General features: G+C 49.6%; 3 protein-coding genes across 5 annotated transcripts in view; 2 read left to right on the top strand and 1 right to left on the bottom strand.

Moving 5' to 3' along the window:
• The first annotated feature begins 3,170 nt into the window (after window positions 1–3,170).
• Ube2m (ubiquitin conjugating enzyme E2 M) lies at window positions 3,171–6,196 on the top strand. The gene is made up of 6 exons (XM_021165994.3): window positions 3,171–3,832; window positions 4,798–4,892; window positions 4,988–5,026; window positions 5,119–5,222; window positions 5,531–5,594; window positions 5,682–6,196. Exons 1-6 carry the CDS (start codon window positions 3,724–3,726, stop codon window positions 5,820–5,822), a joined length of 552 nt encoding a protein of 183 aa, XP_021021653.1. The 5' UTR covers window positions 3,171–3,723; the 3' UTR covers window positions 5,823–6,196.
• Window positions 6,197–6,556: 360 nt separating this feature from the next.
• On the top strand, window positions 6,557–9,432 carry Chmp2a (charged multivesicular body protein 2A). Of its 2 annotated transcripts, none has more exons than XM_021165989.2 (6): window positions 6,557–6,791; window positions 7,387–7,600; window positions 8,619–8,798; window positions 8,875–9,005; window positions 9,097–9,158; window positions 9,245–9,432. In XM_021165989.2, the coding sequence occupies exons 2-6, from the start codon at window positions 7,433–7,435 to the stop codon at window positions 9,370–9,372; spliced, it is 669 nt and encodes a 222-aa protein (XP_021021648.1). In that variant the 5' UTR covers window positions 6,557–6,791; window positions 7,387–7,432; the 3' UTR covers window positions 9,373–9,432. The 2 variants fall into 2 exon arrangements, with proteins under 2 accessions (XP_021021648.1, XP_021021650.1); XM_021165991.3 differs by having other exon boundaries at window positions 6,647–6,924.
• A 971-nt stretch (window positions 9,433–10,403) lies between these two features.
• Window positions 10,404–27,917, bottom strand: part of Trim28 (tripartite motif containing 28) — a 34,635-nt gene continuing 17,121 nt past the window's right edge. The window contains exons 1-17 of one of the 2 annotated variants that reach the window (XM_021165962.2): window positions 16,672–17,216; window positions 16,316–16,428; window positions 15,960–16,092; window positions 13,683–13,818; window positions 13,486–13,602; window positions 13,298–13,412; window positions 12,880–13,026; window positions 12,662–12,776; window positions 12,452–12,558; window positions 12,316–12,352; window positions 12,188–12,233; window positions 11,845–12,097; window positions 11,447–11,766; window positions 11,240–11,363; window positions 11,070–11,156; window positions 10,845–10,982; window positions 10,404–10,754 (exon numbers count right to left, since the gene is read on the bottom strand). In XM_021165962.2, coding sequence (XP_021021621.1) covers window positions 10,581–10,754; window positions 10,845–10,982; window positions 11,070–11,156; window positions 11,240–11,363; window positions 11,447–11,766; window positions 11,845–12,097; window positions 12,188–12,233; window positions 12,316–12,352; window positions 12,452–12,558; window positions 12,662–12,776; window positions 12,880–13,026; window positions 13,298–13,412; window positions 13,486–13,602; window positions 13,683–13,818; window positions 15,960–16,092; window positions 16,316–16,428; window positions 16,672–17,014 — 2,505 coding nt within the window. In that variant the 5' untranslated portion in view covers window positions 17,015–17,216 and the 3' untranslated portion in view covers window positions 10,404–10,580. Of the gene's footprint in view, window positions 10,755–10,844; window positions 10,983–11,069; window positions 11,157–11,239; window positions 11,364–11,446; window positions 11,767–11,844; window positions 12,098–12,187; window positions 12,234–12,315; window positions 12,353–12,451; window positions 12,559–12,661; window positions 12,777–12,879; window positions 13,027–13,297; window positions 13,413–13,485; window positions 13,603–13,682; window positions 13,819–15,959; window positions 16,093–16,315; window positions 16,429–16,671; window positions 17,217–27,917 lie in introns of those variants that run through there. The other variant, XM_021165963.2, reaches the window with a different exon arrangement.

Genomic DNA, 27,917 nt, shown 5'->3' on the forward strand with positions numbered 1-27,917 from the left:
CCTGTGCCCAAATCCACTGTCCAGTCACTTTCATCCTAACAGCACCCTGCCCCCAAGCCCTCAATCTGTCATAAGTAGGCAAAGCTTTCCTCATGCCAGTGGGAGCAGCACTGAGGACTGGACATGGGACGTGGCCCTGATACAGAATGGGAGGTTTAACCTGGAAATTCAGACATGTCAAGCTTTTCCCACACCTATGGGTTCGTAGCCAACGGGTTAGAGAGCCCAGGCTGCAGGCCCAGGCTCAGTTGTCTATCCTATGGAATTTGTTCCCCTCATTCCAGCCTTTTCCCACACTCATGGGTTTGTAGCCAATGGGTACTAAGAAAGGACTCCCAAATTAGAGAGCCCAGGCTGCAGGCCCAGGCTCAGTTGCTCTGTCCTCTGGAATTATTTCCCTTCATTCCAGCCACAGGCTCCTTCTGCCATGACTCTGTTCATAGCTCTACTAGGGTCTCCTTCATCCTGGGAAGTCTTCAGGAGTATATTTAGCAGGAAGTCATAGGAAATACAGTTGACAACAGTTTACATGATCCTAGACACTTCAGGCCTGAGGCACCATGATATCTGCCGCCTTTGCAATAGCCATCTTCCCTTCCACCTCACTGGCTATGACTTTGGCACAGTTCCCAAGGGGTACTGGGGTGCAAGTAGTCAAAGGAGCCCCATGTAACATGACTCAGCTCAGGCTTTAAGCCCCAGTTAAGGCCTTTCTCTGGGTAGCTGTGTCAGATTGGCTCTGGCCTTAGCATCTCCAGGAAAACCATCTTAAGGGCAGTGTGTTCAAGCTACTTCTGTGTGGATAGTTTTACTTATTCTTACCCCTTCATCTGGATACCCCAAACATGGACATAGCTTCAAGGTTAAGTAGGCAAGCCAAACCATGTCACAGAGGTTGATCCTGTGCAGAACAAGGGGGTCCCCAGTCCCTATGACACTCTCTTATTCCCTCCAACTGTCAGTTGTGAGGGGACAAAGACACAGATCCATGTGGCAACCTCTAGCTGCCTGTGAAATACCCTAATCATACAGAGATCTGGACTCAGGACAAACTGAGATTCATGGCTCTAGTGCAGAAAAGAATTTCAGCTATATCAAGTAAAAAGCAAAGTATGGATATTTTAATATAAGCTCTAAGCATGAGAGAAGTGCTCAGAAGTAGACAACATAACATATAATCAAGTGTAGTTACAGTGTAGTTTGCAGAGGGAGAATGGGGGAAGGTGGTGTATATAGGACCCTCAAGGGATAGCCTCAATTGTATTAGCATTAGCTATAATACCTTTTTCATGGCTCTCAAGTCACATTCCAAACGGTTGCTAAGAAACCTGTTTCCTTTCCTCTTTTGAAAAGGTTAGAGGGTGGCTCCAGAGATGCCTTGGATGGGATAATCAGATAAGGTAAAACCAGAAGCTACTACACGTTTAGTACACATCCTTTTCCTATAATGGAGTTTCTGGTGAGATTCCTAGGAAATTGTAGGTCTACAGCTGAGAGGGAAGAAATGCCTTGAAGCAGCTGTTCATTGTACTGGCATTCCTACCTCTCCAAGGGAAAAATCAGGTTCAACCAGTCTACAGAGTCAGAGGCTCTATCCCCCCCCCCCCCGCCCTTTTTTTTATTTCATGTATGTGAGTACACTGTAGCTGTCTTCAGACACACCTGAAGAGGGTGTCAGATCCCATTACAGATGGTTGTGAGCCACCACGTGGTTGCTGGGAACTCAGGACCTCTGGAAGTACGGTCAGTGCACTTAACCACTGAGCCATCTCTCCAGCCCCTCTATTCCTTTCTTAAGTCCCCATAATTTTCAGTGTTGATCTCTCCTGTCTCACAGGCTGCCAAAGATCCTGAGTCAAGCTAAGCATAATTTAGAATCCAATCTGAGGGGTATTGAAAGAACACAGGCAGGCAAGTGCTACCCCAGTCAGTAGAACTGTAGGACCAGAAAGATTAGCAGGGGCCCCATGTAGCCACAGCCATAGGACTTTAGAAGGGTCAGAAAAAGGAGGGATGTATCTGTAACCACAGCACTCAGGAAACAGAGACAACAGGATCAGTTTGGACTACAGAGATGGATCCTATCTGAAAGAAAGCAAGCCAGAAAAACAACAGCTGCACAAAAATAGTCAGCATAGATAGAGTAGGGTAGCTGAGAAAACAGTAAGGAACAGTTCTAGAGTGATTTGTCTGAGTCTCAGAATGAGCTAGCCTTAAAAAGTCAGGAGGAGGGGGGTGCTGCTGGCAAGGGTGTACTAAGTCTGGAATGTAGAACCGTGGGTCATGCTGGGTGGCACAAATGCTGTCAGATGGCAAAGAGCCTTTATACGAGCAGAACAAAGTCCAAACCTGTTCTGGCCATGTTTTTCAAGCTGTGACCAGACAAACAACAAGAAGCATTTAGACTCTGGCTTCTGCTGGATTCCTAGATGACAGCCTGAAGTCACTGACCCATCCTGAGCTATTTCCTTCTGCCTCCCAAGCACCCTAAGCTCACTCAACATAAGCCAATCGAGAGGCACAATGCCACTCGAGAGGGACAATGCCACTTCTGCTGTTCTCTAGGCCGCAGTTATGAGCCCTATACTCACGTCCACCTTGGACCCTAGAACTACACAGTTGCTCACCGCCTGTTGCACAATAGAAATCTATTTTAAGGAACAAGAGTCTCGATGTGTTGCCTAGGGTATCCCTGAGCGCCTGGGCTCAAGCCAACTTGATACCTCAAGCCTCCAGAGCAATTCGAATTTTAAACTAATTTACATCAATCCAAATCTGGGATTGCGGTGGGATTAGGGGAGCCTGCTTCTGCACCCTTCGACAACGTCCCTTATAACGTCCAGGCCCTGCCTTTGCTGAGTCCTCAGAGAGCAAAGATCCAGTCTAGCCCGGTCCCGCTGCGCTCCGCGTAAGTGTAAGATTGAATGGAACCACCAAGAGCCAAACGGCCATTCACTACCCGCCTCGCTCAAAAATGGTCGCAAGCACTGCTTCCTACTCTACTGGATGCGCGTCCCAGGAAGTACCCGCTAGACCGCCGAATAGTCACCTCCACAAACGGAAATACCCGAGCTTAACCGAAAAAGACCGAACCTCAAACTACAATGAGGAGGAACCAGGGGGCTGCAAGGCTTGCGCAGGCGCAGAGCACAGCTGAGGCAGGAAAAACCGAAGTGGGCAGGCGACGGAAAGTGCCGAAGCGGCGGGGCGCCCGAGGCCGTTGCCGACCTCCGCATCGAAGCCGCGCCTGCCGCGGAAGCTGAGCCTCCACCGGTACCCTGCGGCACCCTGCCGCCGCAAGCGCGGCTGCCGCCTCCTCCTTCCACCTCACCGCAGCCTCCTAGCAGAGGGAGCAAGTAGGCGGGAGAGCGGCGGACCGGTAAAGGCCGGCGTCCGCAGCCGCAGCGGGGCCTCACCAGACCCAAGCGGAAGAGGGGGAGGAGGGCGCGGGGACCGTAGCAGGGGCGGGGCCGAGGATCGCCGAGTCCTCCCGAGCACCTCCGAACACACCCGAGGTGCTTAGCCAGGCCAGAGCCGGACTACGGGAGCCGAGGCGGGCCGTGCGGTGGGCGCGGAGCAGCGCGGCAGGCCGGGCGAGCGGCAGCGGAGGAGGCCGCGGTAGCGGGTCCGAGGAGCGGAAGCGGCGCAGGCGGCGGCGGGGGGCCGGGTGGCCGGGGTCCCGGGCCCCGCGGCGGCGGCTGCGGCGGCGGCGGCGGCGGCAGGATGATCAAGCTGTTCTCGCTGAAGCAGCAGAAGAAGGAGGAGGAGTCGGCCGGCGGCACCAAGGGCAGCAGCAAGAAGGCGTCGGCGGCGCAGCTCCGGATTCAGAAGGGTAGGGGTCGGGACCCTGCGTTCGAGGTCAGGGACCGTGGCGAGAAAATGCGGCCCCTGATATTTGGTATTGGTGGTCAGGTTCCGAGGGTTATGATGCGGGACTGGGGGTGCGGTCACTAGGGAGGGTCAGAGATTGGGGCCGAGTGTGGGGCGTTGGGATACTCGGGCCTGGAGTGCTAGGGACGCGGAATCTGTTAGGGGAGGGGTATAGTTTTGAGAGTCAGACGGGAACTTTGCTCTGGGGTGCTGTGCCGTGAAGATTGTGAAGGTTACGAATTGGGAATAAGTGGGAGACGGTTTAGTGTTTTAAACTGGGGACTCGTGGCCCAAGACTCAGGTCTAGAGGGTCAGGCAGAGCAATTTTGAGTTTGAGGTGAAGAGGAGGGAGAAAAGAAGGTTACAGGAACTAAAAAATGTGAGTGTGGGTCAATTTAAGCTACCATACAGGAAATCTCAAGGATCAGATGGGAACTTGGGCTTGTAATAAGATGGAGAAGAGGAAGGACAGTGGAGGTGGATGGTTGATGAGAATGGGTGACTTAGTGTTGGGGGGGCGGTGTCATGGTCCTTGAATTGCTGTGGGCAGATAAACAGTAGTGAGTGGAGATAATGACTAGAGATAGAGAACCTCAGGTTTAAGGTGCTCAGGGTTCTTGGAGTAGAGGTTCTTGGGGACTATGTTGTGGGAACTTGTGGAGTACTTAGCTGGGTAAGGGTTTTCCCAAGAGATGGGCACATCCAGTTATACTTGAAGATGCTTGTATATGGGATACTGTGTATCCAGAAGAGTCCACGTAGAGACTGGAAAGTGGAAAGAACATGTTGTAGTAGTACAGACTGAGTTAAAGTACACCACACAAAGCTCTTCAGGTCTAGAAAGAGAACTTGTGGGTTCTGCTGACACATGCCCAGACCTCCTTTCTTTTACCTGTTTCTCTCCCTTTCCATGCTGTCCAAACCTAGACATTAACGAGCTGAACCTGCCCAAGACGTGTGACATCAGCTTCTCAGACCCAGACGACCTCCTCAACTTCAAGCTGGTGATCTGTCCTGATGAAGTAAGAGTAAAACAGGGCAGAGGATTCCCAAGAACAGACCAGGGGTGGCCCCATAAGAGTAGGGCCTTCATTCACTCGCCCCCTTCCTCTTCCAGGGCTTCTACAAAAGTGGCAAGTTTGTATTCAGCTTTAAGGTAAGTCTCAAGTGTGCAAAGGTAGCTCTGTGGAGAAGACTGGGGTACAGCCAGAACACCTTCCCATCTCCTTTCTCTTTTTCTGGAGCCAGGTGGGACAGGGTTACCCCCACGACCCTCCCAAGGTGAAGTGTGAAACAATGGTCTATCATCCCAACATTGACCTCGAGGGCAACGTCTGCCTCAACATCCTCAGGTGAGGGCACTGCCTTCCTTTCCCTCCCAAGACCTGCCTTCCAGGTATCCTCTCAGCCTTTGTGGACACTGCATCTATCTCTGTCCTTCCCTCCCCTTTATGGTCAATCTGTTTCTGTCTTAGTTGTTTTTCTAATGACCTGACCTTGGCTTTCTCTGTGTGTCCTGCCCTGTCCCATATCTTCACTCTTAGATCGCACACTTCAATGTTAAAAGGCCTTCTATGGGCCTAACCTGTTCAGTATTAGCAGGGCCTGTAGCAGCCTCCCACTCACCAGCCCCTGATAACCTGATGCTCTCTGCCCACAGAGAGGACTGGAAGCCAGTCCTTACGATAAACTCCATAATTTATGGCCTGCAGTATCTCTTCTTGGTAAGTAGGGTTAGGCATTTGAGGCTGAGGGTTTGTTGGCCATCTGCCTCTCTCTTGCCTGTTGACTTCCACTTGTACCGGCCACAGGAGCCGAACCCTGAGGACCCACTGAACAAGGAGGCTGCTGAGGTCCTGCAGAACAACCGGCGGCTGTTTGAACAAAATGTGCAGCGCTCCATGAGAGGTGGTTACATCGGGTCCACCTACTTCGAGCGCTGCCTGAAATAGGGTTAGCAATTACCCATCCCTGCCAGGGTTACCGGCCCAGGCATCCCCTGCAAATATTTATTGGGGGCCCGGGTAAGGTGTGTGGGGTAGCCTTGGCCCCTGCCTTGGCCTTGCCTCTCTTCCCTGTCACCTGCCCCTAGTTATTTTTTTTTTTTGACCACCACGTGATTATGGTCGGTGCTGCCTCCCCCGACCTGCTCAGCGATGGGAAATGAATTGGCTTGTTTAGCGCCCCCCCTCCCGCTGGGTGCTGTCCAACTCCCCACTCTTGACTGTGGGGTAAGTGGGCAATGGGCCTGGGTCCCTAGGCCCAAGCAACCCACCCCACCACCACTGGAGGTCCCACCAGGCTATTAAAGGGGAATGTTACTGCATGGCCTCTGCCTCTTCCTTCTGTGGGGTGGGAGGTACAAGTGAGGTCCACCAGCGTCTATAATGAAGATAAATGTGTGGCCGTGGGTTGGGTGGGACCACTCACTGGGATGAGGTGCAAGCAATGAAAGAATCTGCTAATTTCGGCTCCTGGACCTTACACCAACATAAGGGAGCCTACAAGTCATTTCCAGGCTTGCCCCTTTATGCCATGTGTGGGCCTAAATTGGTTCGTGACAAGCACTTGCTAAAATACCATAAATTAACCACCCAAAAGTGGGTCGAGTATGGGCCTTCCAAAATGAATAGCCATTCGTGCTGTGCTCCCGCCATGGGCCTGGGAGGCTGGCTTGGGTGGGACATATACCTTCTGCTGAGGTGCGTGGCCCTTTGCGCATGCGCTTCTGTGGCTGGCTGTGCGCGTGCGTCCCAGCATTCCCGGAGAGGGTGGGTCGTGTGACGTCAGGTCGCTTAATCCGGAAACGGCGGCCGCAGCAGGGGCTACCGAACCGAGGGGTTGTCGTTGGTGGAATCTCAAGGCTTCGGAGGGGTAGGGGCGTGACCCGGAAGCGGAAGCCCATCGTTCTCTCGGCTCCGGTGAGTGGTCTCTGCTGAGCCGCAGGTCCCGTTTGGTAGGCAGCGTAGGAGGGGGCTTTGGGCTGAGGCATCGGATGCCGCGCGGTCCGCCTGTCCCTGCCCACATCGAGGTCTTCACCTCTTCCTGCCCTCGGTACGCAGGATCAACATCCCCAAGACCTGTTCAGTGTCTGTCACGTCCTGAGCCTAGAACGTCACTCCTACGCCGGCGAGCCTGGTTTCCTCGGCATTCATGTCCCTTACCCCACCTTAGGGCCCACCTTCACATTTCAGAACCTACTCCATTCTATCCTCCCTTGTCGAGGGGCCTCACAACTACCCCCTCCTCAGTACTCAATCACCTTGACGTGGCTACTCAGGTCTGGGTCCCTGAAACACTTCAGAACCACACACCCTTAAGTCCAAAACAGGCTTGCCCCATGGTCTGTGGAAGCAGAACAGAGAGTAGAGTGGGTGTGCCTGAGTCAGAGAAATGTATAACTAGTTCTCACCAGCTAATCCTTTTTGACTACTCAAGCGTACCTCCTGTTTCTACACCCTATCTACTTATGTGACCCTTTCTGTCTTTTGCTGCCCTGGGCCCTGCACTCTACAGCAAGTTCTGACCGTTGTCCCATACCTGCTGGTGGAGTCTTACCACCATGGACCTGTTGTTTGGGCGCCGGAAGACGCCAGAGGAACTACTTCGGCAAAACCAGAGGGCCCTGAACCGAGCCATGAGAGAGCTGGACAGGGAACGACAGAAACTAGAAACCCAGGAAAAGAAAATCATTGCGGACATCAAAAAGATGGCAAAGCAAGGCCAGATGGTAAGTGTCAAGTGATATGGGACACGAAGCAAGGTGCTGTCTCAGCCATTGTTTTAAGGATAACAGTGAAACAGAGTGCTTTGAGCAAACTATCATGAAGGGTTAACAGTGATTTCCCAATTTGGGGTGTCAGGGAGGATCTCTTCACAGATAGTACAAGTGAGCTTCCAGAAATCTAGCCATCACGACAGCCAAATGTTGCTAAGTAGCAAACTGGGAGAACAAGAGAGCTAAGGAGAGGAGGTGGACCAGACACACAGAAACGTAGGTTGCAGTGAGAGCTGTGATGAATAGGCAAGAGTTAAGGATGGGAGTAAGGACAAGAACAATTGCTCAGAGGTGGTTATTTCCTGGGGGTGTGCCAGCAACATTTAGGTAGAGAATAGAAGCTGCACCTTGAATGGATTTGTATGTGATTCTAGATACAACCTGGATGAACATCTTTTTTTAATTCACTGCCAGGGACTCCAGGATTTTGTGAATGTGAGGCAGGGCCCTACCTCAGTCATATCCCTGGCCCAAAACAGATTCTTTGGGGGGTGGGGGGGCGCGGGGAGACAGGGTTTCTCTATGTAACCCTGGCTGTCCTGGCATTCACTCTGTAGACCAGGTTGGCCTCGAACTCAGAAGTCCACTTGCCTCTGCCTCTACCTCCCAAGTGCTGGGATTAAAGGCATGCACCACCACTGCCCGGCTCCCAAGACAGATTCTTGATACAGTCTAGGAGTCCAAATTGAATAAAAAAAGGTTGTGGATATCCTGGAGGTGAGTCTGTACATTGAAGGAAATAGGTACTGAGCCTAGGCCTTTTATATACACATTCCTACACTTAGGTTAGTAGCCGATGCCTATAGTCCCCTCATTAAGGGAGGTTTGAGGCAGAATTGTCAGTAGGAGGCTACTCTGGGCTATATATGGGCTGAGGAGCGATATCCCTGAGAGAGGGGTGAGATTTTGGAGGGGCAAGTGACCTTAAGTATAACCTCACAGCTTCATCCTTCTCTTGCCCACTCTGCAGGATGCTGTTCGAATCATGGCAAAAGACCTGGTGCGTACCCGGAGATATGTGCGCAAGTTTGTGTTGATGCGGGCCAACATCCAGGCTGTGTCCCTCAAGATACAGACTTTAAAATCCAACAACTCAATGGCACAAGCCATGAAGGGTGTTACTAAGGCCATGGGCACCATGAACAGACAGGTTTGTCCCTCCCAATCCACTTTCCCATCCCCATTGGCCTTCAAGCAGGTCACTTACCCTCCCTGCCTTCTTCCAGCTGAAATTACCCCAGATCCAGAAGATCATGATGGAGTTTGAACGGCAGGCAGAGATCATGGACATGAAGGAAGAAATGATGAATGATGCAATTGATGATGCCATGGGTGATGAGGAAGATGAAGAGGAGAGGTGTGAGACTTTGACAGGAAGGCAGGGATATTTACCAGGACCCTTACCCATTCATAGTCCTGATGAGTTTTTTTTTTTTTTTCTTTCCTAGTGATGCTGTTGTGTCCCAGGTCCTGGATGAACTGGGACTGAGCCTCACAGATGAGCTGTCAAGTGAGTGTACCAAATCCACCTATTTTCCCACCCAAAGCTCAGCCACAACACAAAGCACAGCCCTTGACCCTCAACTCTCTCTGCAGACCTTCCCTCCACTGGAGGCTCACTCAGTGTGGCTGCTGGTGGAAAGAAAGCAGAGGCCACAGCCTCAGCCCTGGCTGATGCTGATGCAGACCTGGAAGAGAGGCTCAAGAACCTTCGCAGGGACTGAAAACACCCCACCCAAACTCAGTGCATCCTGCCCCCTGTAATAAAGAAATTTGGACACTAATTTACCAAGGCTGTGAGCTTATGACTAGTGACAATGAGACTCAAAATTCCAGACTGGAGTGAAGATGATTGTGCTTAATACAAAAGGCTCTGAGCGCTCTCAGGTGCAGGCTCCACACTAGGGCCACCAGTTAGCAAGTTAAACCATTGACCCAAGTGGGTGCAGCATCCAGTTAATGCATATATACCTCTCCACCTAACACATTCACTGAGGTGTCTAATACTAACCTAACAACCCATGGCAATAGATGAGATTTAAAGTGGTAACTGTCTACCAACTTGGGATGTAGAACTCAGTTATGGGTCATAGAAAGGAATGCTATGCTAAATTTGTGTGCTAATGCACACCTTTAATCCTGGCACTCTAGGGGTAGATCTGAGTTAAAGGCCAGCCTCATTTATAGGTGTCCAGGATAGCCAGACCACGTCTGTAAAACAACCCTTTTGAGGGGGCTCAGCGATTTAAAAGCTCTGACTGCTCTTCCAAAGGTCCTAAGTTCAAATCCCAGCAACCACATGGCAGCTCACAACCATCTGTAATGAGATCTGATGCCCTCTTCTTGGAGTGTCTTAAGAAATAATCTTTAAAGAAAAAAACCCTTTGAGAATCTCACACAACCCACTTTGATTAAATGTAAGCAGTTGCTTCATGTCTAAATTTGTATCTGGCCACTGGGAGGCACATTGCACACCTGAGGCCTGCATCCAAGTCTTTTCAAGACAGGGTTTCTCTGTGTAGCCCTGGCTGTCCTGGAACTCACTCTGTAGACCAGGCTGGCCTCGAACTCAGAAATCTACCTGCCTCTGCCTCCCAAGTGCTGGGATTAAAGGCGTGCACCACCACGCCCAGCTCCATCCAAGTCTTACCAAGGACAGTGTACAAATCTTTCACCCTGCCAAAATGAGGTAAGGTCACCTGTAGAATGAGTCTTAAAACCTCAGGAACAGTCCCCAGACAGCTGAGGCATGAGCAACTGACTCAGTGAAGTTTTTATTAAATCCACAGAAGTAAAAACCATTTTGTGAAGAGGGACTGAGGGGACGATGGGGCCAGCAAGAACAGGAGTCAGGCCACCACAGGAAGGACAGGGTATGGGGTGAAAATACAGAGACCAGAGCTGGACTGGGCTGACCACAAGAGCCCCAGCTTCAGGGGCCATCACCAGGGCCAGAGAGCTCCTGAGAACTTAGGCCAGCACTGGGAAGGTTCAATGGTGGTGGTTCTACCAGCACAGCAGAAAACTTGGTGTCACCAAAGGCATCATTCATGCGTGTCTCAAAGAAGCGCTGCAGGCCGATGATGGACTGAACATCCGCCTTGTCCTGTTCCAATTAAGAATACACACGTGAGTGGGTCCTGGCTTTTCTTTCCCCTGCCTGCTGCCCGCTCCCAGCTTCATTCCACAGGCTTACCTCAGTCAGCTTGTTGAACTGTTTGAACATGCGACCCACATCTTGAGCAAACTCCTGGGGGGAGCTATAAGGAGGTGACAGCTTCTCTTGGAGGCGAGCACGAATCAAGGTCAGGTCTAGGGTACCACCAGGCTGCTCCTGCAGGGAGAGACAACATAAGACATTGAGGGGGGGGGGGTGTCACTGCCTCTTGGCACCTGCAACCTCTCCTGTTCTGGGACTTACCATGGAGAATGTAGAGTCGGTAGCCAGCTGATGCAAGGGACGGCATGGTTCATGGCAGAACAGGGCCAGCAGAACACGCTCACATTTCTAGACAATACAAGAGATATCAAGAGTTGTAGCATGGAAGGCTTCAGCTACTGGGCCACACAACACATGCATTCGGCCCTTACCCTCTGGTTGGCTGGTGAGAGTTTAGCTACCACACCAGTGCTATCTGCTCCATCCAGGCTGAGGCTTCCATCTTCCTCCTTTAGGTCAGGGAGCACGTGGCAGAGTGAGCAACTCCATTCCTCCCTAGGATGAGGAAGATTAGGAAATGTAAAAGATGACAACCAGCTCTCCACAATCTATCTGATCCTGCCCAGCCTCACACATACCCTGGAACATCCTGCAGGGCAGGGAGGTGGCAATCCAGGTGGAAGCAAAATTCGCACTGGTTACACATGACCAGGTCACCTGGTTTCTGGCAGACACGGCAGATAGTGGCACTGTCATCCAGGATACCTGGCCCACTTACTGGGGCTGAGGTAACCTCAGGAGCCACCACCTCCAAGCCTGAGCTGGTACTGCCACTAGGTGAAGCTAGACGAGGTCCCTCGGCACCAGGACCTTCAGTCAGAGCCATCAACACAGGCTTGGTTTCAGGACCCTCAGGGGCAACCGGGGGAGCTCCAATAGCAGCTTCTGTCTCTTCTTCCTATAAGACAATTTGATTCTTAGTATCAAAATCTTAGGGTGACAGGTTTCACTCTAAGCATCATCCTGTACATCTTACCTTGACAATGGCCATGCCAGGAAGGGGTGGGGCACCAGGGGCTCCTGGTGGCACAGTCCCAGCCTGACCAGCAGCTGCTGCAGCAGCACCACGCTCAATAACAATCAGATTGTAGTCCTCAGTAGTGCTTCCAGGAAAGACCTTGAAGACTGGTGGCTGGCTGTCTGAGGTGAGGTCCAGATCCAGGCGTTCAAGGCTCACACGTGGCACCTTCCTTAAGAGGCCACTTACCTCTCCCTCACCAGAGCGGGACCTGTTAAGTATATCTTGTCATGAGCTCACATATATTCCTACCACACCAATACTGTACCCACCTGCTACTTCAATGGGTTGCCACACTTACCGCTTCATGCCTGATACATGCGGCTCTGCACTTGAATAGGGATCATCTGCTCAGAAGACAAAAGAGTTGGCAGAAAAGACAGAGACGGGGTACTCACCAAGCCCAATTTCCAAGGCACAACTACTTACCTGACCCAAAGCCGTATCCCTCTTGTACTTCCATGGGCTAGAGACAGAACAGAACATGTGCCATCATCAGCAAGGGCAAGTAACCTCCATGGCCCTCATTCTCATTCCCTCTCCTTTGTTTCTCTCTCCAGCTCACCTGGCTACTGCCAGAACCTTGCTTGCTTAGAGGGCCTGGGGCTCTTGGAGGAGCCATGGGCCCAGGACCTGTGGAGTTTGTACCAGGACGCTCAGCCACAATCTTGCCTGAATGAAGATAAGAGAATTCCCATTGGGCACAATAATAAATACTGCCTCAAATGCTCCCATGGTCCAAGAAAAAAAAAAAAAAAAGGGCTAAACAACCTACCAAAGGCTTCAGCACTCTTGGTCCAGGCATTGAGATCCCACTGAAACTTCATCTCACCATGAGGCTCCACAGGATCCACAATCATTTTGAGGGCCCGATGCAGCTGGAAATAGATCTAATGGGGGGGCAAAAATATGGCATATGAGCATACTTGGCAACTTACAAGGTCTAAAGGTACTGAGGGGCCACCTAGCTGGATGAAGCCCACCACCACACACCAGTTTCTTAGAGAGCAAGAGAGCTGTATTGTTATCACTCTCCAGAGCCCAAGAGGCAAAACGCAAAATGTGTTCCTGGTGCTTCTGAATTTTGGTCATGGTCCAGTGCTGGCGCTCCAGACGTTCCTGCTGACCCTCGGTCACCTTCTGCAATTCAAGGAAAACAGTCTCATTAGGGAAAGCAGAGAGCAGTAGTATCCTTCTCCACCCTGGAGTGTCATGTCAGCTGCCAGCAGAAGTGGAGAGGTTGCCTGGTGTGGTGTCACACACCTTTAATCCCAGCACTCGGGAGGCAGAGGCAGGCGGATTTCTTAGTTCGAGGCCAGCCTGGTCTATAGTCAAGAGCGACACAGAGAAACCCTGTCTCAAAAAACCAAAAAAGGAGGTTGATTAATACCCTTCCAGCAGTAAGTTTTACCTGGGCATCATTGACCAGAACTCGACCCCGCTTATTCAGCTCCTTCATGATCTGCAGAATGGCCATCTTGACATCAACCTGCACTCGCTTCTGCACATCAGACACCTGGCGGATCCTAATGGACAAGACAAGTCAAGCAAGGATAACCGTGCCCTGGGACCCCCAATAGCCCTGGCAGCGGAACTTACGAGCTTCGAACCTCCTTGGTGTTTTTCTGAAGTGTGGCATGTTTGTCCCCAAGACGTTTCACCAGTGAAGCCAAGAGTTTACGCTGGTTCCTCACTGCATCTTCCAGAAACTGGTACCTGAGACCACAAAAAAGTGAGCCTGCATGCTAAACTTAGAAATAATGGTTTCCAACTACCCACTGTGCCTTCAGACTCACTGATGGTCCTTGTGAGCGTTGAGCTGGCAGTCCCGGCAAGTGAGAGTGTCACAGCTCTCACAAAACAGCACAAGGGGTTCATGCTTGTGCACATTACAATAGACTGTTCGTTCTCCATCTCGAGTCTTAGCAGGTCCTAGGAAATAGGAATTATGCCCTCAGCCATCTTCAACTCAAGCGGCAAACAAAACAAACCCCTTATGACCCCATTCCAGTTTGTCCCACAACCTTGGCCCATTTATTGATACAGATCTAGATCTGGAAGCTTTTTACTCCCAAATGACTACACCAACTAATAAGGAATAAAGGCAAGCTTGTAAAGAGAAACTCCTTACTATTTCCTAGTTATCTTCCCACTCACCAATGAACAACCATTCCCAAATAAACAAGGCCCTGATGGCTCACAGTAGTTAACACCAGCACTCACTGTCAAAAATACTAATCATATTATCAGCACCTAGGAAACAGAATGATCACAAGTTCACGGTAAGCCTGAACTGCATATACTGAATTCAAAAACAGACTTGTTTCTACAGTGAGATGTCCTCAAAAGCCCTGAGGCCCAGGACATGGGAGGCAAAAGCAGACCTGAGTTTGAGACCAACCTGATTTGCATAGTGAGTTACAGGCCAGATGGGCTAGCAGTAACTATATGCTGAGCTATATCTACTTCCACAAAAAAGGTCTGGTGGGTCACAACTTCTCACAACTTATAAACCCAGCACCACTTGAGAAGCAGAGGTAGGTAAAATCTGTATGAAGACCATCCTGGTTCCTGGCTTACATAGTGAGTTAAAGGACATGATTATATACAAACCTTGCCTCAAACAAACAAACAAACCTGAGCATGGCAAGCCTTAATAAACTCAGCACTCAATAGCAAAGGTAGGTATCTGTGAGTTGAAGCCAGCCAATTCTACAAAGATCTAAGACAGTCAAGGCTGATACAAAGAAACCCAGTGTTGAAAAGCAAAATACAAAACAAACAAAATGAGCAGGGGACAGGCACATTCCAAATGCCCATTTTATTCCCAGCACTTTGGAGTTATGGGAGGAGCAATAAAGTCCAAGGCAAAGCCAGGAGCTACAGGAAGGCAGAATCTGTGAGTTAAAAGGCCAGCCTGGTCTACAGAGTGAGTTCCAGGACAGCCAGGGGTTGGGGGAGTCCAAGGCCGGCCTAAGCAGTGTCACCAAAATAGTAATAGACTAACAAATCAGTCCCCTTCCTACCCAATGCTAATCCAATCCAGGCTGTATTAACCAAGCCCAAACCACTAAAAGAGCAGTCCTGCATCTCTCATCGATCCTGTAAGTGCAGCTCTCTTCCTATCCCTCCTGATTCCTCACATCCGCCTCAGCAACTACCTTCCACTACTATCTTAACAATGTCCTTAGCTGGGCAGTGGTGGCTCACACCTTTAATCCCAGCACTTGGGAGGCAGAGTCAGGCAGATATCAGAGTTCAATGCCAGCGTGGTCTATAGAGTGAGTTCCAGGACAGCCAGGGCTATACCCTGTCTTGAATAAACAAAAACAACAACAAATAACAAACAATGCCCTTGTAGGTGGGAAGAAACTCACCATCACATACATCAAAAAGCTGGACCAAATGTAGAAGACAGTATCAATCTGATCATAAGCCTTAGTTAGGGAAGATGCCCAAGGTTCGCTGCCAAATTACTGTAGGACTCACCCTCACCAATGGCCTAAGAGTCTTACCAACTTACCAAGAAACTCTCTCTGTGGCAGGGCAGTGATGGCACACGCCTTTAATCCCAGCACTCTGGAGGCAGAGGCAGGTGGATTTCTGAGTTCGAGGCCAGCCTGGTCTACAGAGTGAGTTCCAGGACAGCCAGGGCTACACAGAGAAACCCTGTCTCAAAAAACCCGAGAGAAGAAAAAAAAGAAACTCTCCTTGTTCCAGAGCCCTTACTTTTTCTTTGGTCTAAAGCCAGGTGCCAGAGAACCCCCAACTGCAAAGATGGAAGTCACTTCCATCTAGCCTTCACTAGCTGCTTATGCTAAGTGATCCACCACCAGGACCTACAATCCTCCATGAGACTTCCTAGTACCAATGGTAGCAGATGCCCTACACACCCTCTGCCTGAGGCCTTTTTTCCCTTTCCACCTAGACAGACCTCCAAAGTCTGCTCCTGAACCCAAGCATTTCTGAGTTGTGTCAGGTTCCTGAAAATCCACTTTGTCCCATCCATCAAGTATGCATTTTAGTCAACCAAGACAGAGGCAGTTCCAACAGCCTACAAATCCTCAACATACCTGTGGAGCGAACAGTGTGGTCCTTGGTGTATTTCACCCGCTGGTGAGCCTCCACACAGGTCTCACAAAGTGGTTCAGAGCACTCCACACAATAGCTAGTGGCTGGGGCATTATCTTCACAGCTAGTGCAGCACTGTGAGTGAAAGAAAGGTGGGGGTTAGAACAGGCAGAACTATCCAGCTGACCTGTATTTACTTGACAGTAAACACAAGCTAAAATTCATACAATGCACTCAAATCTGTGCTGCCCTCACAGACACTGAGACTGCATAAGGATACAATCCAAACTAGTGAAGATGGTGAGAGGCTCTGGAAAGCCATGCTTCCCTCTTCCCCAAGATTTCCCTCAGGACATACCTGGTTAGCATCCTGGGAATCAGAAGAGGCCTTACTGCCACTATCACGCATAAAATAATTCTCCACGATGTCTTTGGAGTAGCACTGCTGTTTGCACACTGGACAATCCACCACTGCCAAGATAAAAAACGGGAATGCATGCACACCCTCTGATTTCTTGACATCTCCCATCACATTCTGCACCTCTGTGTCCAGACCTGGTAACGGGCATTGGCAGAGGCCAGGACCCGTTCCCCGCCCCCTCTTAAACCAGCAGGCCTACTTAACCCTACCCGGGCCCCCATACTCTCGCACAGGCGCAGTCCCGAGCACGGGCTGCGAGGAGGGGGAGGGGCACCTGGCCACCCAGTACTCACTAGCGCCGTCGCCCGCCGAGCCGCCATCCCCCGAATTATTCGCTGCGGCGGGTGTAGCGGGGCCCAGGCAGGCACTGCAGGCCGAATGTAGACAGGGCAGCAGCCGAGGATCCCGCTCGGGCCGCAGGCGCTCGCGACACACGCCGCAGTGCTCCAGAAGCTCTTGCGCCTCGCCACCGCCCCCCGCAGGGGACGACGCGGCTGCGGAGGCCGCCGCGGCTGAGGAGGCAGCCGGACGCTTCTCACCGCCCGCCGAGCCCTCGCCCGACCCTGGGCTACCAGAGGCCGCTGAGGCGGCCGTCGCGGCCGAGGCCGCTGCAGTCGCTGCCGCCGAGGCCGCCATTCACACGCCGCCGGGGGGGTGGGGGGGCCGCCCAGGGGAGGAGGGGCACGGAGCCCGCTGCGCAGGCGCAAGTGCACTCGCCGCCAACGGCCAGGCAGCCGCCGATGCCGCGAGGCCGAGCGCCGCCACGCGTCTCCTGGGCCGACGCCCGCCGCGCCCCAGGCGCTGCCGAGATGCGGCCAAGCCGCTGGCTGCGGGCCTCTGTACAGACGACGGCGCCGCCACCAGCGCCGCCTCCTCCCTCGCTTCTGAGACACTCGCGCCGCAAGACTTGCGAACAACCGCCTGACCGCGCGCCGCTCGCAGAAAGAGCCGCGGCCTGGAGGCGGGACAGAAATATCTGGCGCCGACGACGCCGCGCACGCGCGTTGGGCACCGCAGCCTGGGGGCGGGGCGCAGATTACGCACGCGCCAGGGCCCTCCCTTCCACTCGCAGCCGCCCCTCTAGATCCAGAGTAGCAATGCTGCTGGTGCGGAATTCACCCGCAGAGTGCGTGCTTGACGTCTCCCATGCCCACCGCACGGTGCACCCAGGCTGGCAACCCGCGTGCTCGAGCGCGCGGGTCCTGCAGAGCCCAACCTTAGGTCCCGCCTCCTCAGCAGGCGTGGCGACGTCTGCAGCGGCAGCCTAGCCTATAGTCGGGGAAGAGGGGCGGGACAATACGGGGTGGGCGGGGCCACGACAGAGCAAAGCGTCGGAGCCCAGGTGGAGGGGGTGAGGGGGTCTTTGCCAGGAAGTTCCCGCCGAACGTGGAGGCGGTCTTAACCCAAACTTTCTTATTGTTAAACTCGGGAAGCAGAAAGTTGTCCAAGTCAAACCGCAGATCACAGAGAGATACTGCGAAGCCATTCTGTAAAACTCTGCCCAGTCCTTCGAAAGCCCCTTCTGTGTTAGTCCTCTGCTATACTGATTTTAGTGTGATTTTTCTTTTTTCTTTTTTTTTTTTTTTTGAGGTGGGAGAACTGAACATTTAACGCTAAGGAATGAAAGTTGGATCTGAGTGATAAATCTTATCTGAGGGAGAAATAAGACCTGGGGAGGAATCTTGACTGAGGAGCAGGACCTAGGTTGAAGAATCTGATCTAAGGCAGAGGACAGCAGGATCAAGTGCGGCTAAGCGTTTCATCTCAGAAGCAGGATCAATGGGAAAAGACAACCTGTCCCCCTTCCCATACACTGCCGCGCTGAGAGTGGATGCCTGTGCAGCCTTGCAGTACACGGGCAATCGCCGTTCGCCAGTCTGGGTCTGGGCTACAGAGTTGTTGCCCGCAAGCAGTTCCAAGGCTCTCAACGGCAAGAGGCTACCCCTTCCACGCGGAACCAGGTGTTCACCCACGTGGCAGCGGAGAGGCGATGAGTGTCCCGCCACTGTCCCGGGTGTGGCCTTTGTTCCCAATCAGGCTGGGGGCCCAAGGCTTTGCCCCGCCCCAGCCTTTGTTCCTTCCTAGGCAGTTCAGCGCTCACCCTTCGGCGGGCCACGCCCCCACCAGACCCAGCCTCTGGACTCTCACTTCCTACCTCAAGAAAGGAGGGTTTGATCTAGAAGCTGGCAAAGCAAGCACGGGGCTGGGGGGCGGGGGGAGTGCGGGCTCCCCGTAGAAATATTTGCGGAGTATTTTCACGGACTGCTGGGACTGGACTCACCAGGATAGGGTGCCTGTGAACCACGCCTACCTCAACCCCAGGATCAGACCTTAGGGTACCAGAGACACAAGGGCAAAGTAAATAAGTGATGGGGCCTGGGAATTTGAATGGGTGGCAGACCGCTTGCTTGCCTAGGCTGTATGAAGCTTTAAACTGTATCCCCACCACACCAGAACCACGGAAAGGGGTGGGAAAGAGCGGTGGAGGCCTGTGAGATGGCTCAGGAACACTTGCCACCAAGCCTGACCACATGAGTTTAATCACCAAGATCCCAAAGGAGAAGGAAAGAACCAACTCCCTCGTATTGTCCTGACTTCATGCTCAGTCTGAGACACGTGTGGTGTGCGCATTCACTACACATGCGATTTAATTTTTTGTTTTTGTTTTGTTTTCAAGACGGTTTCTTTGTGTAACACCCGTGGCTGTTCGGGAATTCATTCTGTAGACTCAGCTAGCCAACTCACAGAGATTCACCTGCCTCTGCCTCCTGAGTGCTGGATTAAATGCTCACACCACCATGCCTGGTGAAGTTTTTAAAAATAATAATAATTAATTATAGATATTGGTAGAAGTAACTATCCAGACACTGTCCCCAAACAGGAAAAAAAATTTAGACAGAAACCTGCTAAGACCCTGAGGTAGGACAGACAGATGCGATATAATGTAGGTGCTTGTAGAAGAGTATGAGTCCAAGTATAGCCTGTGCTACATAGTGAAGTCAAACTGGATACATACTCAGCCACATCAACCAATATAGTAAATAATAATAATAGTAATATACTATCAGAAAGGGGTTGGAGAGATGGCTTAGAGTCTAAGAGCATTTGCTGCTCTTGCAGAGAGCACTGTTTTGTCCCAGCATTTTTACATGGTAGCAAACAACCAACCATAACTCCATAGTTCCAGGAGATCTGACATCTTTTGACCTATGTGCACCAAGCACACATGTTGCTAGCATTCCTTCTAGGCTCTGCCCTACAGTTACCTGGCAACAGTCAGGTATGCCTTGGTTACTATAAAAGGGGCTGCTTGCCCCCTCCTCACTCTCTTATTCTCTCTGACTCCCTTCTCTCCCTGACCCCTTTCTCCCTCTCTCTCCTTCCCCATTGCCCATGTGTTTCTGGCTGGCCTCTCTCCTCCTCCTCCTCTTCCTCCTCTTCCTCCTCCTCCTTTCTTTTCTTCCTTTCTCTCTCTCTCTCTCTCTCTCCCCCCCCCTTCGCTAAAATAAAAATTTCAAAAATCTTTTAAAAATAGGTCAGGTGTGGTGGCACAGCTGTATGCCTTTAATCCCAGCACTCTGGTGGCAGGGGCAGGTAGATCAAAATGTGAGTTCTCGTGGCCAGCCTGCTCTACAAAACCCATTCCAAAACATAATAGAGAAACCCTATTTCAAAATAAAACAAAAATGTACACGCTGTATAGTAAGGGCCTCAAGTCTATTCCTAGATGCCCACTGCCTCCTCTAAGAAAGATTTGGATATCTTGGGACTGGAGAGACAGTTCGAATGTTAAACATGCTTACTGCTCTTACAAAGGACCAGAAGTCAATTCCCAGCATCAACGTGGTGGCTTACAGTCACCTGTAACTCAAGTTCCAGGAGATCCAACATTCTTCTAGCCTGCACTTATATGATATACATAAATTCATTCATGATCACAAACATAATTAAACCTTTCAACAACAAAAATTTTGAATATCTTTTTTAAAAATTATCTGGGCAGTGGCGACACACATCTCTAATCCCAGCACTAGGGAAGCAGAGGCAGGCAGATCTCTGAGTCTGAGGCCAGCCTAGCCCACAGAGTGAGTTCCAAGACAGCAAGGAGTACATAGAAAAACCCTGTCGGGGGGGGGGGGGGGGGGAGGGGCGGGGCTGGGGGCTGCAGAGATGGCTCAGCGGTTGAGAGCACTGGCTGCTTGCTCTTCAGAGGTCTTGAGTTTAATTCCCAGCAACCACATGGTGTCTCACAGCCATCTGTGATAGGATCCATGCCCTCTTCTGGTGTCTGAGGACAGTGACAGACAGTGTACTCATATAAGTGAAATAAATAAATCTTAAAAAAAAAAAAAAAAAAGAAAAGAAAAGAGCCGGGCGTGGTGGCGCACACCTTTAAGCCCAGCACTCGGGAGGCAGAGGCAGGCGGATTTCTGAGTTCGAGGCCAGCCTGGTCTACAAAGTGAGTTCCAGGACAGCCATGGCTACACAGAGAAACCCTGTCTTGAAAATAACCAAAAAAAAAAAAAAAAAAAAAGAAAGAAAGAAAGAAAGAAAGAAAGAAGGAAAGAAAAGAAAAAGAATCTATAGATGCTGGACTGGTGAGATGGCGGAGAGGGTCACAAGCTTCATCAAAGCCCACTCAAAAAGCAGAAAGAGGGAAAAGGCTCCATAACATCGTCCCCTGGCCTCCATGTGAACAGTATAGTGCATACATATACTCACCTGCATCCGTGCTGACGGCGTCCACAGAAAGGGACTTGACCTTAGTTAAGGTTTCTACACTATGACAAAATGCCATGACCAAAATTAACTTAGGTAAGGGTTTATATCACTTTACTGCTTGTCCATCAACCAGGGAAGTCATTCGAGGAACCTTAAGCCAGGAACTGAGGCAGAGCCTGTAGAAGAATACTGCCTACAGGTTTCCCCTGGCTCTCTCTTTTTTTTTTTTTTTTTTTTTTTTTTTTTTGTGGTTTTTCGAGACAGGGTTTCTCTGTGTAGCTCTGGCTGTCCTGGAACTCACTTTGTAGACCAAGCTGGCCTTGAACTCAGAAATCCGCCTGCCTCTGCCTCCGGAGTGCTGGGATTAAAGGCGTGCGCCACCATGCCCGGCTCCCCCTGGCTCTCTTAACTTGCTTTCTTTCTTTTGTTTGTTTGTTGTTGTTTTTTTTAAGATTTATTTATTTATTATATGTAAGTACGCTGTAGCTGTCTTCAGACACTCCAGAAGAGGGCGTCAGATCTCGTTACCTACCGATGGTTGTGAGCCACCATGTGGTTGCTGGGATTTGAACTCCGGACCTTTGGAAGAGCAGTCGGGTACTCTTACCCACTGAGCCATCTCACCCGCCCATTGTTTGTTTTTTTAATTGCTTTTTCAAGACAGAGACAGAGTTTCTTTGTATAGTCCTGACTGTCCTAGAACTCTCTCTGTACACTAGGCTAGCTTCCAGCTAAGAGATCTGCCTGCTTCTGCCTCTGTAATGCTGGGATTAAAGGCATGGAACACCACATCTGGCTCAACTTGCTTTCTCATACATCCCAAAGCCACCTGCCCCAGGACAATACCACCCATCTCCAGTCTCCCACATCAATCACCAATTTTAAAAATCCCCCATAGGCCTGGCATGGCAGTGCTTACCTATAATTCCAACACTCACCAAGCAAAGGCTGGCAGACCTCTGTGAGTTCAAAGCCAGCCTGGTCTACACACCAGTCATAGGACAGTCGGGGCTACATAATAGAAACAGCTAGTCTCAAAAAAACAAAACAAGGTTTTCCTACAGGCCAGTCTGGTGGGGGCAGTTTCTCAGTTGAGGTTTTCTCTTCCCAAATGACTATGTAAAGTTGACATGAAAACTAGCCTGCACAGCCACTCATTTCACCAATTGACACACTGAATCCATGATCCCTGCCCACACACTAATTAAAGAAACTAGAGGCCGGGCATGGTGGCACACACCTTTAATCCCAGCACTTGGAAGGCAGGAGGATTTCTTTTTTCTTCTTTTTTTTTTTTTTTTTTAAATTTTTTTTTCTCTTTCTTTTTTCTTTTTTTATTTTTTTTTACTTTTATAGCAGGAGGATTTCTGAGTTTGAGGCCAGCCTGGTCTACAAAGTGAGTTCCAGGACAGCCAGGGCTACACAGAGAAACCCTGTCTCAGAAAAAAAAAAAAAAAAAAAAAGATCTCACACACACACATGCATATAAATGTAGCCTTCTAACTCCACATGTCCCTTGTAGTTAATGTTATTCAGAGATCTTGGCATCAATCTTGCCTTCCCTGAGGGAACAGAATCTCAAAGACACATGGCACTGGCACTGCAGCTTGCTTACAGAAAACTGCCTGTTAATGTGAAAAACAGCATCTTTCAATTAATTGCAATGAAATCCCTGAGCAACACAGGATTATCTGCTTATGTTTACTTAAAGAGGTGCCTAGGGGTGTGTGCTGTCAGTGCCTGGGCATACCTGATAGTGTAGAGGAAGGTCAGGCTGGCAACTGCCCTGCTGACATTAGGGCACACATCAGATGCAATGGGTGTTAGCCAATGTCTGGTGAAGGACTGTAGGCCAAGAGTACATAGCCTGAAGCTCAGCAAAAATTTTTTTAAGTTTACATTTGTGTACTTATCTTGTGTGTGGAGGCAGGGGTACATAGGTCAGAGGACAATTTGCAGGTCCTGGGGCTCAAGCTCAGGTGATCAGGCTTGCCTACCAAGCCTACCTACTGAGCCATCTCACCAGCCTGTTTGTTTTTTTACTATATAGCTTATTTTTATTTTATGTTCATTGGCATTTGCCTTCAGGTTGTGTCTGTGTGAGGGTGTCAGAAACTTGAGAACTGGAGTTACAGACAGGCATGAGCTGCGATGTCTGTGCTAGGAATTGAACCTCAGTCCTCTGGAGGGGACTTAACTACTGAGCTATCTCTCCAACCCCTTCTATTTGTTCTTGAGATAGGGTTTCATAGATCCTAGGCTGGCCTGGAACTTGCTATTTAGCTAAGGATGACTTTCAATGTCTGATCCTTCTACTTCCATTTGGTTTTAGGTGGGTGGGTGGGAGGGTGGGTGAGTTGGTTTTTCCTTGGAGTTTTCAAGACAGGGTTTCTCTGCATGCCCCTGCTGTTCTGGATCTCACTCTGTAGACCAGGCTGGCCTGGAACTCAGAGGTCCACCAATCTCTGCCTTCCAGGTGCTAGCATTAAAAGTGTGCGCCACCACTGCCAGCTTTGCTCCATCCTCCTTCTAAGTGCTGTAGGACAGCTTCTCAGTAAGTCTTTAGCTAGGAATGATTTTTCATCCATGGGTCCTATAGAGGATCCTATAAATGGCAGGCAAAGGAAGGCAGAGAGGGAGCTGGAGAGAGAGAGAGATGGCTCAGTGGTTAAGAGCACTGACTGCTCTTCCAGAGGTCCTGAGTTCAATTCCCAGCAACCACATGGTGGCTCACAGCCATGTGTAATGGGATCTGATGCCCTCTTCCAGTGTGTCTGATGATAGCTACAGTATATTTATATAAATAAAATAAATAAATCTTAAACAAACAAACAAACAAAAACCCTCACCTATTAAAAAAGAAAGAAAGAAACAGAGAGGTACTTCCTAAGTCAGGATTTACCAGCCTCCATCAGTCTTTGCAGAGGACATAAAGCCTCTGTGCGCTGCTGCTGTCAGATCAGCGGCTTGACGGCTGGTGCACTGAAATGGACACAGACTACACAAAGTTTGCCAGTTAGAAGGCACTATTCTAAAACTAGACTATGTTGTTACTGTGTTGTAGTGAATATGAATTCACACACACACACACACAAAAAGGTGTGAAAGTGTGCCTGAAATGGTGGCACACACACACACACACTCATCTTGAATCCCAGAGGCAGGCAGATCTCTGTGAAGTCAAGACCATCCTGGTCTAAATAGCAGCCAGAACACACACAGAAATCCTTTCTTAAAACAAGCAAGAAAGAAAACAAAGAACTAGACAATGCAGGCAGCTAAATTGCAGACACTACCCATGTTTAATCTCAGTGCTTGTGGGAAGGGGGAAGGGGAAGAAGGAGAATTAGGAGTCCAAGGCCAGCTGGAGGTCAGCCTGGGTTACTTAAAATCGTGTTTCAAGAAGCAAACCAAATCTGGTGTGGTGAAGCACATCTTTAATCCTAACACTGGGAAGGCAGAAGCCTTCAGATCTTGCAAGGTCAGCCTGTACACCCGAGTTCCTAATCTTTGTTTTGTTTTTGTTTTTTGAGATAGAGGTTCTTTGTGTGTAGCCCTAACGGTCCCATTGTCCCAGAACTCACTCTGTAGACCAGGCTGGCTTACAACACACTGAAATCCACCTAACTCTGCCTCTAAGTGTTGAGATTAAAGGCATGCTGCACCACAGCCCAGCCCTGATCTTTGTATTTAAAAAAGAAGAAGAAGGAGGAGGAGGAGGAGGAGGGCTGGAGTGATGGCTCGAGTGATGGCTCAGTGGTTAAGAGCACTGACTGCTCTTTCAGAGGTCCTGAGTTCAATTCCCAGCAACCACATGGTGGTTTACAACCATCTGTAATGGTTTCTGATGCCCTCTTCTGGTGTCTGAAGACAGATACAGCTTACTCACATATATAAAATAAATAAATCTTTAAAAGAAAAAAGAAATGAAAAAGGGGCTGGAGCCGGGCGTGGTGGTGCACGCCTTTAATCCCAGCACTCGGGAGGCAGAGGCAGGCGGATTTCTGAGTTCGAGGCCAGCCTGGTCTACAAAGTGAGTTCCAGGACAGCCAGGGCTATACAGACAGAGAAACCCTGTCTTGAAAAAACCAAAAAAAAAAAAATAAAAAATAAAAAAAAAAAAGAAAAAGGGGCTGGAGAGATGGCTCAGTGGTTAAGAGTGCTGACTGCTCTTCCGAAGGTCCTGAGTTCAAATCCCAGCAACCACATGGTGGCTCACAACCATCTGTAACTAGAACTGACGACCTCTTCTGGAGTGTCTGAAGACAACTACAGTGTACTTACATATAATAAATACATAAATCTTAAAAAAAAAAAAAAGACCAGCTGTCTAGTTATTGAATTTGATGACCTAAATTGAGTCCAAGAATCCAAGAGAAAATCAGTGGCCCAAAACGCCTTCTGACCTCCACAAGCACTCAATGGCATGTGTGGCCTATTACAACAAATTGATATAAAAATACATATAAGGGGGCTGGTGAGATGGCTCAGCGGTTAAGAGCGCAGACTGCTCTTCCAAAGGTCCTGAGTTCAAATCCCAGCAACCACATGGTGGCTCACAACCATTCGTAACGAAATCTGATGCCATCTTCTGGAGTGTCTGAAGACAGCTACAGTGTACTTACATATAATAAATAAATAAATATTTAAAAAATACATATAATATCTTTAATACACACCACACACACACACACACTTGCATGAGGCCTTGGGTTCAACACTCAACAGCACATATACTACATGTCTTAGTTTCAGGACAGGTGGTTCAGTGAGTAAGATACTGGCTGCTTTTCCAGAGAACTGGTGTTCAATTCCAAGCACCTGCATGTGTTTGCCATATCTGTAACTCCAGTTCCAGGGGATTCTGTGCACTCTTCTGGCCTCCAAGCTTGCACAAACACAGATGCAGTCAAATCCTTATAGATTAATCATGGATTTGTTTTTCATCTTTTTTATTTACTTTTTTTTTCCTGAGACAGGATTTCTCTGTCCTGGCTGTCCTGGAATTAGCTCCGTAGACCTGGCCTCGAACTCAGAGATCTCCCTAAGGCCTGCCAACCCAAGTGCTGGCACTAAACATTTGCATCACCACCTCACTCCCAAACTTCCATCTCCCCACCACCCCGACAATAGAAATTTTTTTTTTTTTTTTTTTTTTTTTTGTTTTTCGAGACAGGGTTTCTCTGTATAGCCCTGGCTGTCCTGGAACTCACTTTGTAGACCAGGCTGGCCTCGAACTCAGAAATCCACCTGCCTCTGCCTCCCGAGTGCTGGGATTAAAGGCTTGCGCCACCATGCCCGGAGAAATTTTTTTTTTAATTTTTTATTAGGTATTTTCCTCGTTTGATTTTTTTTCTAATTAAAAGGAACTTTTCATGTTTTGGAGGATCAGGAGCCCAAGGGACAGGGACTAAGAGAGTAGATACCAAGACCTTATATTATCTAACTCCACATCTAAGTACTGCCCAAAACCATTACTTCAAGGTGACTTTAGATTAGCGAGAATCAGAGACTCTTGGGATGCGGAGGACGGTTTAAACAGCAGGGAGTAAGGTCACATTCCTAGGAAACCTTCCTAGCTGGAGCTTGCAGGAATGGAAAGCCAATGGTGCAAAGGCTAGACCCATAATCTACAGTGGGTGAGAATGCCACACCCCTACCCCCACCCCCAGATCCAGATTCAGAGGCAGTGTGGACGCCCTGAGAGGTAATTAAGGAAGGGCCCTTCCTTCAATTGCAGCCCTCGCCCAGGGCTACAGGAATGTTTTTACATATGAAAGCTGCTCCTAAACACTTATCTCCTGCGGCAAGCATTCCTCAACTCCACCCCACTTTAACCCCCACTTTAACTTCTGTCTGGTTGCTATTGTTTCTTCTGGTAAATCTTGGAGAGAGTAGGACCTGACCTGTCTCCTATTTCTACTACTTCCATAGACATCCTTGTGTCTCCTTTGGTTCTTTTTTTTTTTTTTTTTTTTTAAAGATTTATTTATTATATGTAAGTACACTGTGCTGTCTTCAGACACTCCAGAAGAGGGCGCCAGATCTCGTAACGGATGGTTGTTAGCCAACATGTGGTTGCTGGGATTTGAACTCTGGACCTTTGGAAGAGCAGTCGGGTGCTCTTACCCACTGAGCCATCTCACCAGCCCTCCTTTGGTTCTTAAACTGTAGTTCTAGAGGCTCTTCTGGGGTTGTAAACTGCCCTTCCCCAACTCAGGAGCTCCCATTCCCTCCCCTTCCTAAACTGACCCTACTTGTTCGCTCTACTTTATCTTGGGGTTGTAACAGCCTCCAATCCGTCTTGGATCAGGAAGTAGTTTTCATGGGGTATTTTAAGTGTAAGTTCCCTGGTGAAATGGAAACAAAAAGAATAAGGTATTCTGGGGACAGTGTAGACCCACTAGGGTGGAGCTTGTTTTGTAAACATAGGACCTGAGTTTTGGACTTTGCCCTGGATTGTACCTGTCCCAGTGGATTACCTTAGATGACACTAGCTTCATAATGCAAGAGACGGTTAAGATGCTGGCTAGCATTACCCACTTTGACGGTACTGGAAAAGGGAGACCTGATTTACCCAAAAGAAGGAGATCTCTATGCTTCTACCACTTTAATTTTTTTTTCTTTTTCTTTTTTTAAATATTTTTGCAGGACTGGCACTGTGACCTTGTAACTTTTTCCCTTTAGTAACTGAGCCATGCTGTCTGCCTCTTCCTTCCCCTCCAGGGCCTAAAAACTTAAAAATATTTGCAGGCCATGTAGTCTGATAAAACATCATGTTGAGGGCCAGAGAGGTGGCCCACTAGCCACTAGGCTT

Source organism: Mus caroli, unplaced genomic scaffold, assembly GCF_978045245.1.
Source record: "Mus caroli unplaced genomic scaffold, Mus_caroli_1 scaffold_8, whole genome shotgun sequence".
Classification (NCBI taxonomy): Eukaryota; Metazoa; Chordata; class Mammalia; order Rodentia; family Muridae; genus Mus; species Mus caroli.